Here is a 12,337-nt window from a genome sequence, read left to right as displayed (position 1 = left end):
ACATCTATTTTCTATCACAACCACTCTGAGACGGAGATCAGTTTGACATCGTCAATATTTTGAAGTGAAGTTTACAGCATTTAACTTCACCAACATTACTTATTATGGAAAAACATCCGTTTTACTCGTAGTAAGTCCTGTTTTTTCTTTTTTATGACTGAATATTTATTTTTATTTTTGTGAGTAAATTGCACCAGAGACCAGGGAACATTTCTTCACAATTTCTAAGCGCATGTGTTAATTTTTAAAATGATGCAATTTGAGCCACCTTCCAAAGTTTCTTCAAAACAAGGGCGATCCTCCAATAGCTTGGACAAGGTTGAAGGAGGAATTTCTAACATATATGAAAGCAATTGATGGGGAAAGACTTTCTGCAGAACGGAAAAAAAATATTCTGCTGCACTCTTTAGGGTCTGAAGGTCAGGTTGTCTTCAAGACACTTCCTCAAACTGATGGTATTGGTGACAGAAATGTATTTGATGATTCCATGGCCCAGATTGATGCCAGATTTAAACCTACCTGCAGTGTTGCTTTAAATAGATTCAACTTCTATACAACAAGATACTGAGTCCTTTGACGAATTTCTTACTGCATTACGGCATCTTTCTATTAATTGTAACTTTGGTCCCATCACTGATGAGATGATCAGAGATCAGATCATTGTTCATGTGAAAAGCAAAAAAATCCAGGAGTACCTGTGGATTATGGGGGACCCATGTTTGAGGGATGTCATCACTACGTCAAAAGCTATGGAGCAATCTGAAAGATGGATGAGATCTTTGGATACAAAATCCAAAGAGTCTTAAGGAGAAAGTTGAGGAAGTATGCGCTGTAAAAACTGAGGTGCATATTATCAAGCAGGGGGTTTACATTTTCGCCGTTTTAGCGGCAGAAAAATGCTGCTAAAGCAGTCATAATGGGCTTGATATTATGCCCTGGAGAATTCCAATAGAAGCCCATGTTCACACCAGAACATGAGTTTCTATTGGAATTCACAAGGCCATATTATCAAACCCATTATCGCCGCTTTAGCGGCAGTTTTCTGCTGCTAAAACTGTGATAATTTTTAACGCCCTGCTTGATAATATGCCCCTGAGTCATTTTGTGGGACAGCTCCAAGTGGTGAACGAAACTTTAAAAGAAATTACTTTCACTGTTTCAGATGTGGTAGCGTGAATCATGGTGCCTCTTCTCCCAGGTGTCCTGCTTTGGGAAAAGAGTGCAAGACGTGTGGTCGTGGTGGGCATTTCGTCCATGTAAGTAAAAATGTGTATGTGGGCAATAGTAACAAAGGGAAAATATCATATTTAAGTGAACATGGTTATGATGAATGCATGAGCGAAGACAACAGGGGTATTGTTGTCTCTATCACTGGATGCCAAGGAGATGAGGATTTTCCTTTAAAGCCCCCTAAATGTCAGGTGCATGTTTTTGGGGTGTGTCTGGGGTGTTGAACACTTTCGGAATTTTTTTTGGGGTAACAGATTCCTGTTAAGAACAGATCACTCAGGGATAAATATGTACAGGGAATAGCGTTTAAAGGCATAACACAATAAAGTATGATGTAACAACACACCACACATGCACACAATAGGAATATATGGAATCCCATTGATAATGATGTTGGCAATAAGAAGTTGCTGTTAAATCACATTGATATCTTGAAGTCACTGTGGAATGGAACCGTGTGTTTCCATGGTTATTGATTTCCAGCAAACTTCTTCATTGGGTTCTCCTCCCACTCCGGCAGTGAAGACAGCTTTGCAGAGACGCTGTCTTCGATCGGCCAGCCCCACATCTTGAAAAATGGAGCCAAATTCTTCTTAACCTTATTGGAGAACTTTTCTGCCCACAGGTTCATCTTGTAGGGGTTTTCATTTTTAATGTCAGTCATTTTCTGGTATTCGGAGAAGAGCTGGATGTAGGGACCCCAACCAAAGGCTTCCTGCAGCTGGGAGACAAAAGATAATATTTTTTTTAACAAACCAAATCAAAACAACAACGGTAGCAAGGGGAAAATGAGAATCCAGAGCAGAAACCTAACTACGAAGCAACAAAGGGCGACAGAGTTTTGGAGATTTGATTTGTATGAAGAAATATATATGTAGGAAGACAGAAGAGAAAAAGAGACAAAAGGTACTTTCATAGAGAAGAGAAAGAGGACCTCTTGTGAGGTTATTTCCAGGGGTGTCCCTACAGCTGGCAAGGTTGACTTAGCCTTAAAGCGCTGCTTGAAATGAAAAAATCTTCAGTTCCTTCTGGAAGTAAAGGAGAGCGTGAGCTACATCTAGGAGGGTGGAAGCCCCAGACCGTCTGTGTGGGGCAGGAGAAGGCCTTTCATCTTGCCTGTTGTTTCCTGCACATTGCATGTGCAGTGTCATAGAGACCCTCTGACAAAAGACAAAAGGCATGGATGAAAGTCCATAACTCTCAGCTCCACCAAACATAGATCAAAGATGCACCAAGAGGATGCATGATCACCCCTTACAAAATCTCTCTGGAGATGACCAGGGTCCACAGTTGACTTCACATGGCTGGGCAGGAAAAACACTCCATAACAAGCATCAACTGAGCTCACACCAACCACTAATTTGATGTTGCTCTTTATTTATCACCCAGGAACTGGATGGCTCAAGGGAGGCAAAGGGTATGCAAAGAGTCACTGAGTCTATAAGGCCCTTATTACCATTCGTCCAACCAATATCGTAGTCGGAATGGGACTGCCTGACAAGGAATGAGAGGTCCCACCCACCAAAATACAATGCGACATCCTGAAACATACCCTTTACTATTGGTGCTTGTGCTGCTGGGCGGATAAGGGTTGTCAGCACAAGCCACAATAGAAAAGAGTATGTTTTTAAACATCCACCCACTGTGTGCCAGGCACCAAGTGGGGCCTGGCACACGGGGTATGGATGTTTTTGTGGCCACAGGTGTCCACTAGGCATAGTGGAGACCAAGGGGGACTCTGGCCCCTGCTAGGGGCCCCCAAAGTCTGTTTCTGACAGCCTTTCCATAGTGGTCGGACCGCCATGTGAAGGTTGTCTGAAAGCAATATAGTAATCCCTATGACGGTGTCTGAGCACGCACCACCCCTATTGGTCGGAAAACGTTACGGCTTCCCGTCGGAAAGGTTGGTCGGTCCCTCTGACCGATGCAGTCCGACCAACCGCATCATAATGCGGAAGTCAGAGCAATCTGCTGGATGTCCGTCGGTCCGCCACCAACGCCCGGTCGTTAGCGTCCAACCGACATCCCAATCAGGCCCTAAGAGTCTTAATATGGCCAGAGTATGTGGAGATTAAAATTCCTTACAAAATTGTTGTTTTCCGTCAGGGCCAATGTGAAATGAGTATGTTCCTTTCTAGTCAATCATCAGGGGTCCAATTCACTCTAATGCCACCGCACAAGTCGGATGCCGCTAATGGTGCAATGTCAAGGAGGACATTCAATGAACCGCTATTACCCATTCTGCTGACGCTCATGTACTGTGGATTGTGGGAGGTACCAGTGAGCGGCAAAGACTTAGCGATACCCCACAAATACAAGTCAACGAGAAGGCCCAGGCCTGTGGTCGGAACTAGGTTAACCATGGGCGTGTGTGTTTGGGTCATGCTGACCTGTGAGGCTGATGTGGTGTACTGATCCCCCTCCACCACCTGGACCTAATCATAGATTCTTTAAACGTTATTATATTTATACCAAAATTGCAGAGAATTCATATCAAACATACACTTAGTGGTGTGTACAAGCCCATCGATGTGGGTGACATCCTCTAGAGTTGGAAATGCCTTGAGTGGTCCCCATATATTTCTAGGCCTATCAGTCACGGGTTGAAGTTTAATATACATTTCTACAGGATCATGTCATGGTATCATATCTTTCATCCGTTCATACTTTATAGGGACAGTTGTTATACCCTACTTCAGGGCAATACTGTGCTTAGCTAATAAGGGTGCCAATGCCACAAACCATCTCACTCCACTGAGAACTAAAGTGATCAAGCCCAGCAGGGTCATCATTGGCTTCACCTCCAGCCTCCCATGGGTCATTCTTGAAATAGTGCAAAATCTTGTACCAGTAATTCAACATAGGAGGATATGATGAAGCCATGTGAAAAAACGGTGTGGTCCATGTGGCAGCAATGCATTGACGATGCCTAGTTCAGATTATTCTATATTGTTTGTCTGGTATAAAGCAGGCTCAGTGAAGACATTGAAAATGGTGCAGTTTATGCTAGTGATGTCAAGTTAGTTTGTACAGAGCAGGATCTTAACCAAGCTATATCCTACTGATGAGTCCATAACAAGGGCGAAATTAGTCCTGGGTTGCTTATGTTCAAGTTTAGGGAGGGCCTGGCTTGGTAGTTTGGGATGAACTGTTCCCATTGGAGCAGGGTCATGACTGACTTGCATATAGCTGGGTACATACTGAGGTGGCATGGTGTGCAAAATAATGATGGACTGGGATGCAGCTCGAGTAATTACCAGGGGGTGAGATTAATTCAAGCATTCCATCACTCACCTTTTGTATACTTTAATATGTCGCCCTAGATGAGACGAGTACGCCCAGACGTCGGTCCCAATCACACTGTGCCACTGGAACTAAGCTATATGCAGCTGATAAGCCCAGAACAAGGGCAAAACTGGTCCTGCATTGCTTGTGTTCTGGTTGTGGGAGGGCCTGGCTTGGCAGTTCGTGCTGGACTATTCCGATTGGAGCAGACTCAAGACTGATTTGCATATAGCTGCATCCAAACTGAGGTGGCATGGTGTGCAAAATAATGATAAAATACCAGTGGCTGAGATGAATTCAGGCATTCCATCCATCACATTTTGTATCCTTCACAGCAGAATCTCTACATCACATTGGAAATTATGGTTACAACATCCTACTTGCATGCCTGTCAATGAAGTGTGGTGCCCTTCGGCCTGAGTTCTGAGAACATGTGATAAAATTGAGACACCCATCTTGTGAAGTCTGTTTATTTACTCATCTGTGTTAATGGGACACATTCTGTGGGTTCTTAAGTGATCCCCCAGAGCAACTTTTGTGTAGAATGGCACACATGTAAATACATTAAATTGTCCAACAACGATCTGTCATCTTTGACATAAACTGATCTAGTGTAAAGAACGTTCCCTCGATATACAACAGATCCTGCTTGTTTAGGCCAACGTTGCCTAACATTTGTTGCACGGTAATTGTGGGGCATTGCTCTGTTTATGGAAACTATTCAAATCATGTAAGAGAGCCATGACAACTAAAACTATTTACAATATATTGGAAAACTCCATTCATTGTATTGATCCTGTGTTTATTTCTCCAAAATTCAACAAATCAAGGGTGATTCTTAGGAAATCAGAATCACTGGAACCAAAAGATGTGCACAATACTGTCAATGCGTGTTTCACCCCCTCCTGGCATGCAAGCATAGGGCTTTTTCAAGGTGTGGTTAAATAGTCAGACGTATACAATAAAGGAAATAATAAAGTGGCTGAGACTGCAGTAGTATCATTGGCAGGGTGTTGCTGTAGAGTTTTGTCAGGCATGTACATCAGAAAATCTGCCTTAGGTCCAAGCACGATTTGCTAGCGGTCGGCATAGGAAAATCTTAATCCACCACACCCACCCAATCTGGTAACCACAGCGCTATGTGCCAAAAGTGCCAATATATCCAAATATGCAAACCTGTAGGCCTGATTCACAGAGGTAGCTTACACATTTGAGACATGTTCCCCTTTTTTTTTTTTCGTTATTGAGATTTGCAATGTACAGTCACACACATAAGTGTCTGGTAAGATACAGAATTTCAAATCGTTCAAAGTAGGCCAGTAATACCAAGGAGCATAACACAACATTAAACAGAGTGCTTCCTCCAAAATTGGTCACAATCGTGCTTAAAGTGGACCTAATCAATTACAGTCACTTAGCTTAAACTGCACTAAAGCGAACAGAGGAATACAGCATTGCCAGCGTGTTTCAGTGGCTTACCCGTTTTTCAACCAGGCGCGACCTCCACCTCTCGGCGCACCCGCTCCGCGGGTGCCCCATCGCCTGCATCGAGTAGGGAATCACACCTGCTGCTGGGAAGACAACTGAAGCGGTAAGGAGAAAGCGGAATCGGGCGTGTGGCTGCAGCGGGGCTGCGAGCGTGCGGGGACTTCAATTCCCAGAAGTCCCCGCTAGACCGACGGAGCGCTTCCGGTCCGCTCTCCCTGCTGGCCCGCCCCCCGCACTCCTGAGGCTTCAAATCGACAGTAGCTGGCCAAAACGAGTGGGACACTTAGCTTAAACTGCACTAAAGCGAACAGAGGAATACAGCATTGCCAGCGTGTTTCAGCGGCTTACCCGTTTTTCAACCAGGCGCGACCTCCACCTCTCGGCGCACCCGCTCCGCGGGTGCCCCATCGTCTGCATCGAGTAGGGAATCACACCTGCTGCTGGGAAGACAACTGAAGCGGTAAGGAGAAAGCGGAATCGGGCGTGTGGCTGCAGCGGGGCTGCGAGCGTGCGGGGACTTCAATTCCCAGAAGTCCCCGCTAGACCGACGGAGCGCTTCCGGTCCGCTCTCCCTGCTGGCCCGCCCCCCGCACTCCTGAGGCTTCAAAATCACAACACACTCCCGCAGCGCGGGACGCAGCCCGGGCTAAGACTGGGCAAAGACAGGGCCGTTTTAGGCCGTTAGAGACCGTTTGAAGACCGGACCGGGCCATTTCTCTTGGTTTTTTTTTTTTTTTTTTTTTTTACATATTTATTGAAATATCCTTTCCCCACAATGTCCTCACGAGAAACTCGGAGCAAGGCAACCAAGACCTCCAAAAAAGCTACAGGCACCTTAGATGACTTTATCACCAGGACCAGCCTCTCCATTGATAATGAAATAACTAAACTCCAGCACAAAGTATCAATCGAACTTGAATGTGCTAGGAGGCTCTCAACTGAATTTGCGCTCAGGAAAAAATCCTCCCTAGGCAGCATTGCTACCTCTAAAACTCCTGAACGCATTTCTGGCCCAAAACCAATTATAGTCCTAGCCGAGGTGCACTCGACAGTAGAGGAACCAATTCCTCCTATCAATCACGAATTCCATGGGCCTTCGGCTAGGGCTGAGCCAGGAAGTCTACCAGAGTTGACTGTCTTAAAGGAGAATGTTGAGGTCCTTCCAGATGGGGCGTCCTGTAAGACACCAGTAGAGACGATATCTAACATATGCCCATCACCTACCTGTCGGCTGCCAGTTGAGACAGAGTCTATTAAAAATAAATCCCCCGTTAAGATACCAACTAAGCACAAACGAAAGCGCAAACATCTAACCGCATTCGCTAGAAAAAAAGCAAAAATAGCACTGAGCCATAACATTAAGGGGGGTATATCAAACATGCCCACTGTAACACCTGAGATCTCTGTACATGATGTAGCGCTAGTAACTGCAGAAAATACTAACAACAGCATAGATGAGCAAATCTCTATTGTTATGTCTGATCATCTAGTTAGTGAGGGACAAAGAGTATCCTGTGTTATGGCAGATCAAGATGGTGGAAGGGAAGAATTTTTAAAATTAGTGTGGGAGACGCTTAAGAGACTACTCAAACCATTAGAAGTTAGGTTAACTGGTATTGAGAACCAGCTTCTTGAAGTTGAGAAAAGTGTAATCACTCTTTCAAGCATAAGTCTCAACCATTCTGTAGCGCCTACAGTCACCCAGCAAGCTCCAGTCCCTGCCCCGGGTTCATTAACGAATTCACATATTAGCACTTTGGATGTGCAGCAAAAAAAGGTGGGGATAGTAAGTAATTCATATACTAACCAATTATCTAGCTCTAAAACTCAATCGAATCCAACCCCCTCAACTTCCTCAGTTGTAAATACCACTAGCAAATCCATGCAGAAAAATCAGGTCCACACAAACACTTCCCAACCGTCAATTTCTTCTTCTTCTCACTCTATTAATCAGAGTGCATTAGCCCCAATCAAACCTCAATCCAATTCTCCTGTTTACCCTTACACTACTTCCGCAGGCATCCAATCTTTGCCTGACAAATCCTCTTCAAATATCACCTATAAGTCAAACCACCAGACTAGCCACACCCACAATAATTTTAGAGGAGGGTACATAGATTTGCCACCAGACGCTAGCCCATTTGTAGCTGTTCTCACAGGGGTGCCAGAATTGGATAGTCAATACGAAGAAAATTTTCAATCGCTAAAAAATAAAGTGATTTTTTGGCTAAATAAATATAAACCCATTCCTAACCAGACGAAAAGCAAGATCCTTATGGTTAGGAGAGTTCCTTGGGTAGGGCCAACTGCCAAAACAATCACGGGTGACTGTATCGTCATATCCTTTGAAGAACCCCTGAGTGCTGAGCAAATCTGCAATTGGAAATCGTACGGTGTGAATCCACCTATTGAAGCTAGACCCTTATCATTCTTCTATCCTCCACCCAGACCTATTCATCACGGCCCTAAGTGGAACCCTGTCAACCAGTACTATGGCAGTGCTCCAAATTTGGCTAGACATGGTGTCTACAATATGTGGACTGGTGCTCCAAACTTGGCCAGACACGGTGATTATAATATGTGGTCTGGCATTCCCACCTTTAATAGATTTAGTTGTCTAGATGCTGTGGATTGACTTGCCATTATGCCTGACTGTATCTATGAATTATATGACACCTTCTGTAGATTGGGCAAAGGCAATTCCATACCTAAAGATGTTCTACAATTGCACGATGACGACCGGTCTAATAGGAACATGACGCACAGGATTATCCCAGATTCCCAGAAAATGGAATTGTTTTACAAAGCTGGAAATATATGTAAAACTGAGTGTGGTTGTGATGGGAGATTAGTTTCTGCAGTTAGAGGAAATGCAAAGGCTGCAGAGAAAAATATAACAAATGTGCAGGTAGGCGGCATACCTAACCAGCGTGCAGTCAATTCTCCCCCTGACAATCAGTGCACTGCTCCTTGTCTACTTATTCTTTCATGGAACATCGCAGGAGTCTGTAAGAACTTAAAAGACCCCGAGTGGGCAAATTATATTGACACGTGTGACATTTGCCTACTACAAGAAACTTGGGCTTTAGAAGTTCCCTACCGGGTAGGATATAAAACCTACGGTATCAAGGCAGCTCAGTCTGATAGAGGAAGACCATCAGGGGGCCTATTAATTTGGCTAAAAATTACACTGGTCATGCGGGTTGATGTTGTTGATACAGGTTCTCCGGATATTTTAATCCTAAGGGTCACTCCACCACGTGGAAAGGAATGTTACATTGTCAATGTCTATAATAGACCGACCAGTCACTCCAAGGTGTCAACAACACTAGAAGCCCTGGATATACTATTGAAAAATGTAATTGGAGAAACCCCGGTCATCTTGGGAGGGGACTTAAATTGTAACTTTGAACCTGTCTTGGGAATCTGTGATGTGTTCGAAGAAGAGGACATAGCATACAACATCCCCCAGCTTGAAACCACTAAACCTGTTAAATATTCAACATTGGCCAGCCAACTACTAAGACTTACTGCAGACCATGGCCTTAGAGCAGGCAATGGCCGACTCCCATCGGACCTGCAAAAACAACCAACCTTTTCTAAAGCTAAAAGCAATTTAGACTTCATACTTGTTTCTCTTAGCATCTGGCACTTTTTGATTGATTTGAAAGTAGTAGTAAGCAGGGGGGAAAGTGATCACTACCCTGTGGAACTTTACATCAACATGAACATGGTTAGTGACACCACTTTAACTGCAACTGAATCCCAGGTCAGCATATTTGAGGACGTCCATATAAACAACAACAGACGTGCAGTAAGATGACCACGTGTTTTGGCGGATGGTAATGCCTTAGCGCTGGTGTATTCTCTTTTTGACCAAACATTTGCACATATAGCTGACTACGCCTTCCTACCTGATCATTTTGAACATTTTGTCGATCTACACAAAGCCTTCTTTTCCGAACTAAAAACGCATCTATCTAAAATGCCGAGAAAGAAGCAGCAAAACTCAAGAGTGGCCAACCACGGAAAGTTATGGTATGACCACTCGTGTAGAACTGCAAAATCAAACTTATTGTTTGCCATTAAAAACAAGTCAAAAGAAGATGTAAAACTTGCAAGGGTGGAATATAAACGCACATTAGAAGTGTCCAAAAAACTTTGGGAGGAATCAATTTGGGCCGAAATGCTAACCGCTGCAAAAACTAATGACAATGTTGGCTTCTGGAGGCTAGTGGCTAATGGGGGTCATGCTGGGAGAGCTGTGAAAGATGTATTCCTGGATGAGATGACCTGGGTAACTCACTTTTCAAATTTGTACAAACAATACGATAGTGACAATCAATGGAGCTTAAGGTCCCCTCCTCCTATCGAACCTCTTAACTTCACATTGGAAGAGACAGTAAGGGCGATTAATGAACTCAAAAACTCTAAAGCCCCTGGTCCGGATAAAATACCGGGGGATCTTTACAAACATGAAGTCGACGTCTGGGCCCCCTATGTGAACCGTCTGTTCAACGTTTTATCCTCAAATTGCAACTTTCCAGACAGTTGGCGGGCAGCGGAGGTTGTGCTAATTTTTAAAAAGGGGGATAGACTGGTACCCTCTAACTACAGACCAATTAGTCTGATGGACACGCTCCAAAAATTATACGCCAAACACCTGTTATACAGGATCAACGACTGGCTTGATGTCTCGAACATTATCTCCAAATTCCAAGCTGGTTTCAGGAGTAAGATAAGCACAACAGACCAAATTTTTCGATTTTGCTGTTTGATTTGGAAATATGTGCAGTTGAAAAAAGGTCACTTGTATGTAGCCTTCGTTGACCTGAGGGCTGCATTCGACCTAGTCCCACGCAGTCTACTTTGGAAAACCCTACAAGAGATAGGTTTACCAGGATGCCTCCTAGCCCAAATAGTTGAGCTGCATGCTGATAATTTTGCAAACATCAGGTGGGGCCCAAATGGCGAGTTGACACGTAACATTCCCATTGAACGTGGGGTTCGCCAGGGATGTGTCCTGGCCCCTACCCTGTTCTCTCTGTTCATTAATGATGTCCCAGACCATTTAAATGCTTGTGTTAATGACTCGCCGCAGCTCAATGGAGTAAGGGTGCCTGCGCTGCTCTTTGCAGACGATACTATTCTCATATCGCAAACAAAAAAGGGCCTCCAGGCACTCCTTAACTCCTTCAGCTGCTATTGCCAGACAAAGGGCTTGGAAATTAATGCAAATAAAACCAAATGCATGTCATTAAATCCCAGTATTGGTGCAAAAAAACAAGGACCCCCTGTTTTGGAGTAAGGAAACCAAGCGACAGGGATAAACACTTTGTGAAGTCAAATATCTAACAAACAAACCAGCTGGGTAGGAACTAAGATTACCTAATGCATATACTCATCAACATTCTATGTGGTCACCATTAAATTTAAGACATTTCAGATTCAAATTATCAATTGTTGATTAATTGTATAGACTTCTGTCAGACAAAAATATAAAAAACTATAAAAAGAGGGAGTAAATACACATGTATATAACACAACAGAATTTTTATTATGACAATAAATCAACCGAAAAAATTGAACAAGAACTACAATTCATAAAACCTTCTTGTATCAATTTATAATTAAAAAATACAGATAGTCAAATAAAAAAGATTTTCAAATGTGAATAACTAAGGTTCCTTCTAAATCCTAAAGTTTAAAGAAAACCTATATTCACAAGAAACATAAAACGTGGCCAGAAAACTAATTTCTGTTCGACGCGCGTTTCGGCGTTTCCACAAACGCCTTCTTCAGGAGCCACAAGGTTATACTGTAATGATTTTAAAAGGGGGAAGGAAAAGGACTTCCCAAGTTCAGAATATTTCATGTACCAATAAGACACTCCACTTCTGTTTAGGCAAGAGATGTCAATTTATGTTTTAGTTAGAGTGAAAGACTCGTTTTCTCACTGTTCTGTTTTTTCTGATTGCAGAATGAAAAGAATTCACATTCTTAGGGCCCGGTTATTTCAGCGTATTCTGGAAACCAGCATTTCCAAAATTTGGTTAAGTTTATTTCAGGAAACCGGTATGACACGCATCCTAACGGTCGGGAGACGCCAAGGGCTACATCCAGCCTGTCCGTGACCCGGTTTTCGACTTATCTCGTCGGATTTCTTTCAAAAGATATAATCTGTTCCTTAGGAAATACCGGTTTCCTGAAATACGCTGGAAGACTTGGGTTCCAAGAGTGTGAAGTATTCGTTTGCAGCTCTCCGAATAAACAACGAATTGAGAAAATGAGCCTTGTAATCTAACCAAAGAAATACCGGCTACCAGAAATACTC

At 43.5% G+C, this 12,337-nt stretch overlaps 1 protein-coding gene across 1 annotated transcript in view; it reads right to left on the bottom strand.

The window, feature by feature from the left end:
• Nucleotides 1–1,521: 1,521 nt before the first annotated feature.
• LOC144772132 (TRPM8 channel-associated factor homolog) overlaps nucleotides 1,522–12,337 on the bottom strand; it is a 123,450-nt gene continuing 112,634 nt past the window's right edge. Inside the window, exon 8 of the mRNA XM_078656290.1 lies at nucleotides 1,522–1,951. Within this exon, the coding sequence (XP_078512416.1) occupies nucleotides 1,700–1,951 (252 nt within the window). The 3' untranslated portion in view covers nucleotides 1,522–1,699. The remainder of the gene's footprint in view (nucleotides 1,952–12,337) is intronic.

The sequence above is a fragment of the Lissotriton helveticus genome, chromosome 8 (genome assembly GCF_964261635.1).
Source record: "Lissotriton helveticus chromosome 8, aLisHel1.1, whole genome shotgun sequence".
NCBI lineage: Eukaryota > Metazoa > Chordata > Amphibia > Caudata > Salamandridae > Lissotriton > Lissotriton helveticus.
The sequence above is the reverse complement of the archived record's forward strand: the minus strand, read 5'-3'. Positions and strand labels throughout refer to the sequence as shown.